This window comes from Stomoxys calcitrans, chromosome 1 (assembly GCF_963082655.1).
Source record: "Stomoxys calcitrans chromosome 1, idStoCalc2.1, whole genome shotgun sequence".
In the NCBI taxonomy this organism is placed as follows: Eukaryota; Metazoa; Arthropoda; class Insecta; order Diptera; family Muscidae; genus Stomoxys; species Stomoxys calcitrans.
Genome location: NC_081552.1, coordinates 261,327,394 through 261,343,203, shown reverse-complemented (window position 1 = coordinate 261,343,203; position 15,810 = coordinate 261,327,394). Strand labels below are relative to the sequence as shown.

General features: G+C 37.7%; 1 protein-coding gene across 2 annotated transcripts; it reads right to left on the bottom strand.

Annotated features, from left to right (window-relative positions):
- Positions 1-1,583: 1,583 nt before the first annotated feature.
- Positions 1,584-15,522, bottom strand: LOC106093600 (prisilkin-39). 2 transcript variants are annotated; one of them, XM_059371047.1, is made up of 4 exons: positions 15,362-15,522; positions 9,389-9,497; positions 8,980-9,324; positions 1,584-1,829 (listed from the first exon to the last, which is right to left on the bottom strand). In XM_059371047.1, exons 1-4 carry the CDS (start codon positions 15,386-15,388, stop codon positions 1,798-1,800), a joined length of 513 nt encoding a protein of 170 aa, XP_059227030.1. In that variant the 5' UTR covers positions 15,389-15,522; the 3' UTR covers positions 1,584-1,797. The 2 variants fall into 2 exon arrangements, with proteins under 2 accessions (XP_059227030.1, XP_013116141.1); XM_013260687.2 differs by lacking the exon at positions 1,584-1,829 and having other exon boundaries at positions 8,663-9,324.
- Between the last annotated feature and the right edge of the window lie 288 nt (positions 15,523-15,810).

Genomic DNA, 15,810 nt, shown 5'->3' with positions numbered 1-15,810 from the left:
TTATCGTCCCACCGACCTTTTCGTTGTTCCAAAGTTCATCGCGTTCGTCGCCCACCCTATATAGTAAAAGGTGTAAAAGGAACATTTTCTTACTTACTTTAATTGGCTATGACAGAATATTTGCTCCACTAGCCGAACGTAGAATAGCGTTCCAAGCGCCTCGATCTTCTGCGCTCATTCTAAAATCTCTGGCACCAAGTTTCGAGGTGTCTTCCACAACTTGATCTTTCCATCGGGCTTTTGGTCTTCCCGGTTTGCGTGTACCACCAATGTTTGCCTTCAAAAGACTTCTTTGCTGGAGCTTCTTCATCCATTCTGAAAACATGACCTAGCCAACGCAGCCGTTGTATTTTAATGCGTGTAACTATGCTATCGTCGTCATACAGCTCGTGGTTCATACGTCGCCTATATTCTCCGTTAACGCAAACTGGTCCATATATTTTACAAATAATCCTTCTCTTTAAAAAACTCCAAGCACTGCCTCATTTGCTTTCACAAGTACCCATACTTCAGAACCATATAACAGCACGGGTAGTATCAGTGTCTTGTCTTCGTCTGTGGCCTTGTTTCTGAACTGCTTACTTAGTCCAAAGTAGCATCTGATTTCCAGTATTATTCTTCGCTTAATCTCAATACTGGTGTCATTCGTTTCGTTGTGGTGTCCAACTTTCTCCATTTTCTTTATCTGCTCGGTTGTGCAAGGCTTTTTGGGAGTTGAAACCATCCATTTCGTCTCATCTCCATTTACTGCCAGACCCATTTTCATAGACTCTCTTTCGATTTTTTCAAAGGCTGCAGTTGCTACTTCCGGTGACCGACCTATGATATCGATGTCGTCGGCATAGGCGAGTAGCATGTGTCCTCTTGTGGATCCCGTGCATCTGTGTCCTCTTCTCCAGCAGAATATTCAAGAGATGACACGATAATCTGTCTCCTTGTCTGAAACCTCGTTTGGTATTAAATGGTTCGGAGAGATTCTTTCCTATTCTTACTGAGGAACGCGTATCAGCAAGTGTCATCCTGCAGAGTCTTATTAATTTTGCAGGGATACCAAACTCAGACCTTTGAACGTAAAGGAGTATCGAAAGCGGCTTTGTAGTCAACAAAGAGATGGTAGGTGTTGATTTGTCCTTCTCGAGGATTTGGCGCAGTGTGAATATCTGGTCCAGGGTGGATTTACCAGGTCTAAAGCCGCATTGATAGGGCCCAATTATCTCTTTGACTTTAGGTTTTAATCTTTCACATAGTACGCTCGAGAGTATCTTGTATGCGATGGGGAGGAGACTTATTCCTCTGTAGTTGGCACATTCCGTCTTATCTCCTTTCTTGTGTACGGGACATAGTATGCTGAGGTTCCAATCATCGGGTATGCGTTCTTCTAGCCTTATCAGCGTGTCGCTTCCGGTTTTAAATAGTTCAGCGGGTAACCCGTCGGCTCCTGCTGCCTTGTTGTTCTTTAGTCGGGTCACTGCTACTTGGACCTCATTCTGATTAGGAGGTAAACATTCTATACCATCATCAGGGTATACATTTAACAATTAATTAACACAAACAAATTAAAAAAAGAAAAACTAAATTCAGCATACCACATTTTCAAATTTAAACTTTCATTTATGTGCGACTTTATTAGGGAAGAAAATTTATTCTTAAAATAGATTATAATAAATGACATAACAAAATATTTGGTGCTAATGTTTGGTAAAATAAATCTAAACAATTATTAACAGCAGAATTTGAGCATCTCAACGCCGCCACTTAATATTCAGACCTCCATCGCTTCTCCATTCTCAATGTTGTTCAACCCATATTGAATTTTGATGCGAGATAGCCTACAAGAGATGTACAAGTAAAAAAAGAATTTTCAAATAAAATATCATACATATCATAATGGCATTATGGCATAAAACAACAGAAAATTCACATTCACGCGAGTTGCGTCTTCAAATTTATTGTAAGTTGGCATGTACATATGTTGTGCACATGTTATGTTATACAAATGCAATATTTTACATGGTATTACAGCAACATGTGGTCATAAATTTCCTCTAACTAAAATGTGAATGTGTATACTCCAATGAAAGTGCCAGCATTTCTTTTATTTGCACAAATCACACTAAAAGTTTGCTGATGAGGTAGGTCAGAAGACTTTGTTGTCGATAAACATTTGAATTTTAGTTTATGCAAATTAGAATAAAGAGGGAACAGTCAGCTGTACGGTATGCCTATTGTACTAGAGTGTAATATTGAAAAGTTTTAAAGTACATTGAAGAATTTAAAAATATGTTTGAAGCAAAATATAATCAAAAGAATATCAGACAAGTAAAAAGGCATGAATTACAGCCGGGCCGAACTTTGGATACCCACCGCCTCGGGTATATATGTAAACGCCCGTTTGGTCACAATCCGACGAAAATTGGATAACTTATGCACCCAAATTCGGCGCGGACATAGAGTGGTCTAATAAATATAAGTGACTGTTAAATTTTTTATTTCAAATTTCCACAAAATCGGGTAATAAATAAAGCTTTTATGAGTTTCAGACTCTTAACCGACATATCGGTCTATATGATATGCCGGTTAAGGGTCGGATGGCGGGTGACCTAAAACTACTCCTGTTTCAAATTTCAGTGAAATTGAATAAAAAATAATGCTTTTAGGGCTTTAGACCCTTTATCGGGATATCGGTCTATATCGCAGCTATATCTAAATGTAGTCTGATCCAAGCCACATTTGCGGCGGATGTCGGGAGACTTAAAACTACCCACTGTTTCAAATCGGATAATAAATAGGCCTTTTATGGGCTTCAGACCCTTTATCGGAAGATTAGTCTATAGGGCAGGTATATCTAAATATAGTCCGATCTGAACCATATTTGGGTCAGATGTTGGTAGACCTAAAACTACTCACTGTTTTGAATTTCAGCAAAATCGAATAGAAAATAAAGCTTTTATGGGCTTCAGACCCTTTATCGGCAGATCGGTCTATATGGCTGCTGTATCTAAATATAGGCCGATCCGAACCATATTTAGGTCCTATGTTAGTAGGCCTAAAATTAATCACTGTTTCAGCGAAATCGGTTAAAAAATAAAGCTTTTATGGGATCAATTTATATGGCAGCTATATCTAAATATAGTCGTATCAGAACTATACTTAAGTCAGATGTCAAGAGGCTTAAAATAGCCCACTGTTTAAAATTTCAGCTAAATTGGGCAATAAATAAAGCTTTTATGGGCTTTAGACCCTTTATCGCCAGATCGGTCTATATGGCAGCTTTATCAAAATATAGTCCGATCTGAACCATACTTAGATCAGATGTCGGGAAGTTAAAAATAACCCACCGTTTAAAATTTCAGCTGTATTGGGCAATAAATAAAGCTTTTACGGGCTTTAGACCCTTATCGCCAGATCGGTCTATATGGCAGCTATATCTAAATATAGTCCGATCTGAACTCTATTTGGGTCAAATGTTGGTAGGCCTAAAACTACTCACTGTTTTAAATTTCAGCGAAGTCGGACAAAAAATAAATCTTTTAAGGGTGTCAGACCCTTTATCGGCCGATCTGCCTATATGGCTGCTGTATCTAAATATAGTTCGATCTGAACCATACTAAGATCAGACGTCGGGAGGTTAAAAATAACCCACCGTTTAAAATTTCAGCTGAATTGGGCAATAAATAAAGCTCTTATGGACTTTAGACCCTTTATCAGCAGATCGGTCTATATGACAGCTATATCCAAATATAGTGCGATCTGAACCATATTGCTGCCCTATGTTTGGAGGCCTAAAGCTGTTTAAAATTTCAGCAAAATCTGTTAAAAAAATTATGTTTTTATGCGCTTCAGACCCTTTATTGTAGATTGTAGTCCGAATTAATCCATATTAAGGTCAGATGTCGGGAGGCCTAAAATTACTTACTGTTTCAAATTTAAGCGAAATCGGGTAATAAATAAAGCTTTTATTGCCTTCAGACCCTTTAACGGAAGATCGGTCTATATGGCAGCTATATCTAGATATAGTCTGATTTGAACCATATTTGGGTCAGTTGTCGGGAAGCGTTAAACTACTCACTGCTTTTGTTCATTTTGATATTTTAAGTAGCTATATCTAAAAATAAACCGATCTGAACCATATACGACACGGAAATCTGCGAAATCTGATTATGAATGCGCCTTTTATGGGGTCAAGACTTTAAATCGAGGTATCGGTCTATATGGCAACAACATCCAAATCTGTACCGTTTCGGACCACGTTGCAGAAAAATATCGAAGGACCTAACAAAACTCATTGTCACAAATTTCGGGGAAATCGGACAATAAATGCGACTTTTATGGCAGCTATACCCAAATCTGAACCGATCTGAGCCAAATTGAAGAAGACTGCCGAAAGGCTAAACTTAATTCACTGTCCCAAATTTTGGCGACGTGAGATCGGTCTATATGGCAGCTATATGTAAATCTTGATCGATCTAGGCCAAATTGCAGGAATATGTCGAGGGGTTTAACTAAACCTACTGTCCCAAATTTCTGCGACATCGAACAATAAATGAGCTTTTTATGGGCCCAAAACAATAAATCGTGAGATCGGTCTATATGGCAGCTATATCCAAATCTGGACCGATCTGTGCCATATTGCAGAAGTATGTCGAGGTGCTAATTTAACTCGCTGTCCCAATTTTCGGCGACATCGGACAAAAAATTAGCCTTTTATAGGCCCAAAACCTTAAATCGAGAGATCGGTCTATATGGCAAAAAAGATGTCGAAGGTTCTAACACAACTCGCTGTCCCAAATTTCAGCAAAATCAGATAATCAATGTGACTTTTATGGGCCTAAGACCCTAAATCGGCGGATTGGTCTATATGGGGGCTATATCAAGATATAGTCCGATATAGCCCATCTTCGAACTTAACCTGCTTTTTGAAAAAAAAAAAGAATCTATGCAAAATTTCAACTCAATATCTCTATTTTTAAAGACTGTAGCGTGATTTCAACAGACAGACGGACCGATATGGCTAGATCGTCTTAGATTTTTACGCTGATCAAGAATATATATACTTTGTAGGGTCGGAAATGGATATTTCGATGTGTTGCAAACGGAATTGGCCACATTAACAACTTTCATTTAGCTGTTTCTTAGCAGAGGTCATTCGCCAAGTAATTCACCCAAGATTTCAAAGATTAAGACTGTATCCCAACTGTGTTATCTTCCGTTGATTTGCAGCATGCGACAACTGAACGTTGGCCGATGTCTTTTCGGACATCGTTTGTATTCCCAAAGTACAAAAATCACTATTAATATTCGTGGCAATTTTCCAATCATAATGGTATTGGCATCACTTGTCTTGGTGTAGAAATAATTGGATATAAACAAAAGCATATTTTTAGGAGAATTATTATTCATTCACTGGCTTTACAATTGCCGTGTTTATGTTAGTTCTCATCCGTGTAAGTTGTATAATCTGTATAGAATTTCAGTGCAAAGTTATTTACCAATAACATGCGATACTAGATTATTAAAAAAAAAGTTTATACTGTTCATTAAAACCGTATTTAAGGCTCTCGTCAGGGAAAACGGCTGAGCCATTAAAACTGGTTTTTAACCATAACATAGTTTAAAGAATTGAATCTTTCAAATTTTACATGTGATTACCTGTGATGCCGACCATTCGCCGAAAATTGTAAAAAGCGATATAGAAGTAAAATTTTGTGTAAAAAGAGTAAAAGGCACTAACTTAGTTTTTTTTAGAAAACATACAAATAGATGAATTTGTTAAAAAAAAATATTTGCAATCTTGATAAGCATAGGAATTGTGGCTTATCGGTAAACTTACTATCGCGATACAGACTGGGTTCGAATATTGGCGAGACCATCAGAAAAAAATTTTCAGCGGTGGTTTTCCCCTCCATTTGTGAGGTACTATGCCATGTAAAACTTCTCTCCAAAGAGGTGTCGCACTGCGGCACGCCGTTCGGTCTCGGCTATAAAAAGGAGGCGGCGTAAAGGAGCGGATCGAAAAAAATTGCCGAAGCATGGAGCAAAGCGGAAATTTTTTCGACGGAGCGGGAGCGGAAAAAAGGTACCCGCTCCGGATCCCTGGGTTACCTCAATTTACAGAATGAGTAAAAAGCACTAACTAGAAATACAAAAACAGTCATCATTGTGTGTTTTTTTTTTTTTTTTTTTGTTTAGCACTAATTGGTACCTTTTCGGATTTTGTGTGGCCTAAAAGCACCAACGGCTTTAATGCACATTAAAAGGTTTAGTTTATTTCGTTGTTTTTATACCCTCCACCATAGGATTGGGGTATACTAATTTCGTCATTCTGCTTGTAACTACTCGAAATATTCGTTTGAGACCCCATAAAGTATATATATTCTTGATCGTCGTGACATTTTATGTCGATCTAGCCATGTCCGTCCGTCTGTGTGTCGAAAGCACGCTAATTTTCGAAGGAGTAGAGCTCTTGAAATTTTGCACAAATACTTAGCATTAGTGTAGGTCGGTCGGGATTGTAAATGGGCCATATCCGTCCATATTTTGATATAGCTGCCTTATAAACCGATCTTCGGTCTTGACTTCTTGAGCCTCTAGAGGGCGCAATTTTTATCCGATTGGAATGAAATTTTGCACTACGTGGTTTGTTATGATTGTTAGATATCAAAGAATTCGACAAATGGGATTCATGGTAGAGGGTATATAAGATTCGGCCCGTTCGGCCGGGCACGAACGCTTTTACTTGTTTTTTTCCGCAAATTTGATTTTGTTAATTTTTTTAGCAGAGCTGTTTGCTTTAAAGAAATATAAATAATGAACGACATCTGCAAGCTTGAAATTTGCTGTCAAATTATGAGAGAAATAATAATCCTCTTATATTTCTTTATATCCTCTTTGAAGCAGCTTAGTTTAAATAGTTAAAAGCACATGCATAGTTTATGGACATGATTAATCTCTTCATATCCATGTAAGAGCACTAAATTTCCCTGCAAACTGTCATATGACAAAATACAAAATCTAAATAAATAACCAGTAGGAAAGGTAAAGTCAGGCGAAGCCGACTATATAGTACCCTGCTCCACCGAGTCTACGTCCTATTTTTAATGCGTGGAACCTATCTTGAAATCTAGTTAGACTAGGTTGGGGCTACTATAGCCTTAAATGAGCATATCGGATGAAAGATATATACGGAAGCTATATCTAAATCTGGACCGACCTGGGTCTAGCTCTTCTCGTTTTTAGCGTTGCAAACAAATGCACAAATTTAGACAGAAACTTTGTGCCCACATTTAGTCAGTTATTTCAGTTTCACATAGCGATGGGTAACTAAAAGAATATTAGGCAATGGGCTTGAAAATAATGTGCGTGCCCATCATTGATTTAAGGTAAAATGAAATCCTCTTTTTTATCGATTTGTCTAAAATTGGGATTTTTAAGTTTAAGTTTTCTTCAGTGAGGCCAGTATACATTGGTGGTGGTATGATTTCAATCTAAATAGATTTTTTTTTTCACTTGGTGAACTTGTATGTTAGTGCATTCCATGCCAAACCGTTTGGACGCAGTGAGTAAGCCAAAGGGCTTGCCAAAAAAGTATTAATTAATTTTTTTAGATATCTTAGATATAAATGTAAGTGTGCCAATACTTTTGTGCAATGAAATCGCGTTATTTTTTTGGTAAATAAATTATAAAAAAAAATTGGAATAAAAATTTCTGCATTAGTTAGGTAACAACATGGGTTCTTTCGGAAAAATATTTTTTTTTTTTTGTAGACTGGGAGACGAGGCTGAAAAATAGCGATCAAGTTAAAAACTAATGGTTGTGCCAATACTTATGTGTGCCACTGTATAAGCTGTAAAATTTTGAGAGCACAAAAATTTCGCTGTTATTTCAATACTCTTTGTTTACGGACAATGTTTTTGATGTTGGCAACCTCATATACTGTGGATTTAGATTGAAATGTGTGCAGCCTTAGCATACTTTTAGGATCGTATGTATTCAGCTCCTTGGCCTCATTTAACTACAGCATGCTTTTAGGCCGCATTTAATTTCTTTAATGTATCAAATTAGTTTTATATTGCTTAGTCCCATCTTATTTATTATTTTATCTGAAAGCAGATATAATTGATCTGAATGAAACTCTTTTATACTAGGATTGCATTGAAATGCTAATCATATTGCATTTAAAAAAAAAGTCTCTCCACATTCCCTTATCGATCGAATTAACCTGTTGTCAATAACTTATTAAAGCATCATAAGCTAAAATCCATCCATTTCGTTGGATTTAAGACAAATAGTTTAAAGTTAAAGACAATTCTAACTATAATTAATTTCATTTTGCCTGCTGCTTTGGCAGATTAATTCGTTTTAATCGCAAGTCTTTAGAATTAGCCTAACATTGAATGCTGGCAGTTGACAAAACCCTATCCATGACAATTTAATGGGCTTGAAATTGCCCATGCAAAGCTCAAGCTGGGAAGAGAACTTAAGATATACACTTCCATACAAATACACAACGGGTGGTCGGACAGACGGACATATGTAGGTACATGCAAGTTGACACGCACACTTACATTTAAATAAATTCAGCTGATGTTTCAACAAAATAACGAAACAGCAGCTAAATAAACAAACAAAAAAACGGAAATACACACAAACAAATACAAAATATTCACTTGGCAATAGAACGAACTACTAGTATGTAATATGAATATATTTTCTACAAACAACAACATCAACAAGAACGTCAACAATATCAACAATTGCAATTATTCCCACCACATAATTTATGATTCAATCATAACCCCTATAAGAATGAGGCACTTGGTCGGATTCTTGTCTACCGCCACCGCCGCCATAACGATGTTCTTTTACGAGTTTTGGTAAACCATAGCGATCAGTATTTTTATAATAGCCATAGCCAAGATTCCGACGGCCTACATAATTGGGATTCCAATAGCCATTGTATTGGCGTAAGCCACCATTACCTCCATAGCCACCATAGCCTCCGTTTCCGGTGCCTCCTAAGATATTGGTGCCCGTTGAGGGATAGTATGTGCTCGATGGATTATATCCAGCGTTGTTCCATGACGTAGAAGAGTAGGGATAGCCATTATTTGGATAGGCACTGTTGGGATAGTAACCATTTGTGGGATAGTTGGTGTTGGTGGGGTAATAGCCATTGTTGGCATAACCTCCAGTGGAGGGATAGAAACCTCCACTACTGGGATAATATCCTCCAGTAGGATAATACCCACTGTTTGGATAATAAGCTGGCCGATTATTGTTGGGATAGTAACCACCGCCTCCTAGCAAGCCACCAAGATTGAGCACTGAACATCAAAAGAGGTAACATTTGTTATTGATACATTATAGACATTTAATGGTTCAACTTACGTTTCGCCGATGTTGCAGATGTTTGCATGTCGGATGACCCTGAAAGTTCATCTTCTGGTTGGATGTTGTTTTCAGTAGCCCAGCACACAGCAATAATAGTTGCTAGAAACTAAAAAGATAATCACAGTGGGCATTAGATAAAGAATTTTATAATTATGTTAGCTAAAAAGCAAAATAGCTTAAGAGTATTTTTAAAATCCTCCACCATGGGATGGCTTTGAACTAATCTAGTCTTTCCGTTGGTAACACCTCGAAATATTGATCTACAACCCTACCAGGTATACATATTTTGATACTTATGACATTTTTGGTCGACCCAAGTCCATCCGTCTGTAAAAATCACCATAGCGACACAGATCGTTGCAAACTGTAAATGGGCCAAATCGGTCCCTGTTTAGATATAGGTTAGGTAAGAATGGCAGTCCTTAACAGACTCACTTAGACATTTATAGGTCCATTGTGATGCCACAGTAGCGACAGACGAAGGCTTCTGGTGGGAATCGATCCCACGACCCCTGCACTGGTAATCAAAGCACGCTACAAATTCGGCTACCAGGGCGCCCTCTGTTAAGATATATCTCCTATATAAAGTGATCACCATTTTTGACTTCTTGAACCCTGGAGGGCACAATTCTTATCCGATTTGACTGAAATTTTGACAATGACTTCTGTTTTGACCTCCTATATCTAAACCCAGATTGGTTCAAAACGGTTTATAGCATGATATATCTCTCTAGAAACTCAAACGGTTATAAGATTGCGTTTATTATAAAACTTGAGTATAGCTCCCATATACACCGAATTCCCGATTTAGTATCTTGAGCACTTAGAGGAATTTATTATTTTCCAAATAAAGAATTGATGGGAATTTCTTGTTATGATCTCCCCTCATCAATAAACACAAACCCTGTAAAAATCTTGACAAATACGATCCATGGCGGAGGGTTCGGTTGGATTTATTCGAAATAGCTGAAATTTGTTGGTTTTTAAACCCTCCACCATAGGATGGGGTGGAGGTCGGTTGGGATTGTAAATGGGCCAAATCGGTCCATGTTTTGATATAGCTGCCATATAAACCGACTGATGAGCCTCTAGAGGGTGCAATTGTCGCCCGATATGACAGAAATTTTGCACCTGGTGTTTTCATATCACTTCCAACTGTGTGCTAAGTAAGGTTCATATCGGTCCATAACCTGATATAGCTGCCATATAAACCGATCTTGGGTCTTGACTTCTTGAACTTGAAATTTTGCACATAGTGTTTTGATATCACTTCCAACAATTGTGCGAAGTATGGTCCAAATCGGTCCATAACCTAATATATAGCTGCCCCATAAACCGATCTTGGGTCTTGACTTCTTGAGCCTCTAGCAATTCTCATCTCATCAACGGCTCCTTCCAAGGCCTTCAACGTACGTGTGCAATATGGTCAGAATCAATCTTTAGCTTGATACAGCTCCCATATAAAGTGATCTCCCGATTTTGCTTCTTGAGCCCCAAATCGGACTATAACTTGATATAGCTCCTCCTCTGTCCTTATTCATTATTCTTTGTTTGCCTAAAAACAGATACTGCGCAAAGAACTAGACAGCAATAAACAAGTAAGAGCGTGCTAAGTTCGGCCGGGCCGAATCTTATGTACCCTCCAGCATGGTCGCAGGTGGAGGGTACATAAGATTCGGCCCGGCCGAACTTAGCACGCTCTTCCTTGTTTATTGCTCTGAAATATGCTGAGGATATATGACTTATATGGGTTTCTCATATAGGATCATCCTTCATTTTTATATCCACCACCGTAAGATTGGGGGTATATTCATTTAGTCATTCCGTTTGCAAGACATCGAAATATCAATTTCCGACTGTACAAAGTATATATATTTCGGATCGTCGTAAAATTCTAAGGCGATTTCACGATGTCCATGTGTCTGTCCGTCCGTCTATTGTAATCACTCTAAAGCCTTCAAAAATTGAGATATTGAGCTGAAATTTGGCACAGATACGTCTTTTTGATGCACGCTGGTTAAGTTATTGAACGGGCCAAATCGGACCATATTTGGATACAGCTGCTATATAGATCAATCTGCTGAAAAGGGGTCTATGCCCACAAATGATTTATTTTTCCGATTTCGCTGAAATTTGAAACAGTGAGTAGTTTAAGGCTTCCCGACAACTGTCCTAAATATGGTTCAGATCGGACCATATTTGGATATAGCTGCTATATATAGATCGATTTTCGATAAAGGGTCTAATGCCCATAAAAACTCTATTTTTCATCCGATATTGCTGAAATTTGAAACAATGAGTAGCTTAAGGCTTCCCGACAACGGACCCAAATATGGTTCAGATCGGACTATAGTTAGATATAGCTGCCATATAGACCGATCTCCCGATAAAGGGTCTAATGCCCATAAAAACTTTATTTATTACCCGATTTCGCTAAAATTTGCAACAGTGGGTTATTTTAAACCTCCCGACATTTGACCTCAATATGGATTCGATTGGTCCATATTTAGATATAGCTGCCATATAGACCGATCTACCGATAGAGCTTTATTTTAAACCCGATTTCGCTGAAATTTAAAACAGTGGATTACTTTAAGCCTACCGATATGTGAACCTAACGTGGTTCAGATCGGACTATATTTAGATATAGCTGCCATATAGACCGATCTCCCGATAGGGGTTCTGAAGCCCATAAAAGCTTTATTTATTACCCGATTCCCTTCAATTTGAGACAGTGGGTTATTTTAAGCCTCTCGACATCTGACCCAAATATGGTACAGATCGGACTATATTTAGATATAGTTGTCATATAGACCGAACTCCCGATAAAGGGTCTGAAGCTCATAAAAGTTGTATTTATTACCCGATTTCGCTGAAATTTGAAACAGTGAGATATTTTAAGCCACCCGCCATCTGACTCAAATCTAGTAAATATCGGAACGTATTTAGATATAGCTGTCATATAGACCGATATGCCGATTAAGGGTCTGAAGTTCATAAAAATTGTATTTATTACCCGATTTCGTCGCGATTTTAAATAGTGAGTTTGTTTAAGCTTCCCGTCATCCGACCCATATATGAGCCATATCTGACTATAGAGATACAGCTGTCATATAGACCGATCTTCCAAATTAAGGTCTCAATCCCATAAAAAGTAGATTTATTGTCTTATTGTGTATGAGTTCTCGGGTCCTGAATTAAAATATTATCGAGACCAGCCACTATTAAGATATAACTACGGATATAGTAGTGGAGTTATAATAAAATAGGATTATTATAGCCTTAATTTGGTCCAGATCGGCCCAGATTTGGTTATAGTTGCCATATAGAACGATCTCTCGATTTAAGGCCTTACACAACCCACTGTTGTGTAAGGCCTCTCGACATCCTTGATCAATACGGCCCTGATTTGGGTATAGCTGCCATATAGACCCATCTCTCGATTTTCGGTCCTGGGCCCATAAAAAGAGCATTTATTATCCGATTTCGCTGAAATTTGGTACAGCAAGCAATGTTAGGCCCCTCGATACCCTTGTTTTATTTGGCTCAGATCGGTCCAGATTTGGATATAGCTGCCAAATAAACCGATCTCTCAATTTAAGGTCTTAGGCTCATACTACTAGGCGCATTTATTGTCCGACTTTGCAGAAATTTGGTATAGCGAGTTGGGTTAAACGCCTCGACATCCCTGTCAAATACGGCTCAGATCGGTTCAGATTTGGATATAGCTGCCGAATAAACCTATTTCCCGATTTAGGGTTTTAAGCCAATAAAAGGTGAATATATTAATCGATTTTGCTGAAATTGAGTTGCGTTAGATCCCTCGACATTCGCACCGAGTATGGTAAAGATCGGTCTATATTTCGATATTACTGTCATATAGACCGGTCTTTCAATGTAGGGTCTTGGGCCCATATTAGGCGTGTTTAAAGTCCGATTTTACTGACATCTGAAATAACTACTTGTGTCAGGCTCCCCGACATCTCTGTTCAACACGGCTCAGATCGGTCTACCGATTTAAGGTTTTATACCCCTAAATGAGGCAATTTATAAACCGATTTCGTTAATATTTACCACAATGAGTTCTGTTAGGTCCTTCGACATTCGTTCCGAGTATGGTCAAGGTCGGAGTACATTTGGATATATCTGCCATACATACCGATCTCCCGACTTCAGTTCTTGAACCAATAAAAGCACGTTTATGACTCGAATTTCGCTGAAATTTGGCACAGTGGACACTATTAGGTTCTTCGACATTCTTTTTCAATATAGTTCAGAACGGTTTATATTTGGATATAGCTGTCATATACACATACCGATCTCCCGATTTAAGTTAGGACCATAAACGCTGCATTTTTTATAACCTACACCACCACTGTGGTACAGGGTATTATAATTTTGTGCATTTGTTTGCAACACTTAGAAGAAGAAGACCCAGACCCATTGATAAGTATACCGATCGGCTTAGAAACACTTCCTGATTCGATTTAGCTATGTCCGTCTGTCCGTCTGCCCATGTATTCTTGTAATCAAGGTACAGGTCGCATTTGTTGTCCGATTTTTACAAAATTTTGCATAAGTGTCTTTTTTGGTCCAAGGACGAACGCTATTAGATAAAAATCGGTCCAGATTTAGATATAGCTTCCATATATATTTTTCATCCGATGTGCCTTATTAAAGCTGTAGGACCCATAATTTTGGTGCGATCTCTACCAAATTTGGCATGAAATGTTTCGTGTGACGACCCAATATGTGTGCAAAATTTAATCTAAATCGGTTCAGATTTACATATAGCTCCCATATATAACTTTCGTCCGATTTGACTAATTAAGGCTGTTGAAGGAACAATTGAGGTCCGATCCTTACAAAATTTGGCACAAATTTGTTTCTTTTGGCGTCCCAATATGTGTGCAAAATTTCATAAAAATCGGTTCAGATTTAGATATAGCTCCCATATATATCTTTCATCCGATATGCCCTTTTAAATCTGTAGGAGTCACAATTTTGGTGCGAACTCTGCCAAATTTGGCATGAAATGTTTCGTGTGACGTGCCAATATGTGTGCAAAATTTCAACTAAATCGGTTCAGATTTAGATATAGCTCCCATATATAACTTTCGTCCGATTTGACCTATTGAGGCTGTAGAAGGCACAATTTTGGTCCGATCTTTACAAAATTTGAGACGAATTACTTTTTGTGACGTCCCAATATGTGTGTAAAATTGTATCATAATCGGATCAGATTTATATATAGCTCCCATGTATAATGTATATCTTTCATCCGATATGCCCTTTTAAAGCTGTAGTAGCCACAATTTTTGTCCCATCCTTACAAAATTTGGCATTGAGCGTTTTACTCAATGTCTCCATATGTGTGCAAAGTTCCATAAAAATCGGTCCAGATTTAGATATAGCTCCCATATATATTTTTCATCCGATATGGCCTTTTAAGACTGTAAAAGCCACAATTTTGGTCCAATCTTTACATAACGTATATACTAGGTGGTGTAGGGTATTATATAGTCGGCTCCGCCTGACTTTTGCCTTTCCTTACTAGTTTAAAAGATAAATTTGGTACAATTAGTTGTGTTGGACCCCTACATAGCCTTCCTGAATATGGTAGTGATCGGACCATATTTAGATTTAGATTCTATGGGTTCATATGTGATGAATTTTTCACCGTATTATGACGTAAGGTGGTTAGTATATATATTGGTGGGTATCCAAAGTTCGGCCCGGCTGAACTTAATGCCTTTTTACTTGTTTATTTTCTTTTTTTTTATTGTCCTTAAAGCTCAAATCCAAAGTAGCTTAACACATATTTTTCATCTCTTTTTTTTGTTTGTTTTTAATATTGTCATTTATCGTTTTTATTCCTTAGGATAATAAAAAGTTCACTTTAGTCTTTCTTCCAATTCCACCTTTCATAATATATTTTATTTTTTTTTTTTTTTGAAAAACAGTACTAACCAAAACTTTAACTAAATTGTTGCTCATTTTTGTAATATAGTAAATTTTTGTAATTTTTTTAGAAAAATTAAAAGCACACAGACACAAGTGATTGTTGAAGACAAATTAAAGAACAAAACGTAATAAACACCCGATGTTGGAGACGTTCTGTAGAACAATAATGCAAATTCCCATGGTGTAGTTGAATTTATATTTTATACTTTCCGGATGAGTGGAAGGCGGTGGCGGTGGCGGCGCCGCCAGCAAATGTTTTTGTTCAGTTTGAATTGCAATTGTTACTCATGGAGGTTTTGTATGGTTTAAGTCTCATTTACAGATCAACTAAGACAACGCTCAGAATTAGCCTTTCGGCATATCGTTGAGCAAACAAACATAACTCCAAAAATTGTTTATCGACACGCTCTTGTCAACATGTGATGTCACTTTGTAAATTTTTCTCCAAGTCTAAG

Excerpts from the sequence above, each read along its gene's own strand:
- LOC106093600 (XM_013260687.2), bottom strand. The coding sequence starts at position 15,388 with ATGAGCAACAATTTAGTTAAAGTTTTG. Across the intron at positions 9,498-15,361 it reads ACAATTTAGTTAAAGTTTTG|TTTCTAGCAACTATTATTGC; the intron begins GTTAGTACTGTT and ends TTATCTTTTTAG. Across the intron at positions 9,325-9,388 it reads ATCTGCAACATCGGCGAAAC|TGCTCAATCTTGGTGGCTTG; the intron begins GTAAGTTGAACC and ends TTTGATGTTCAG.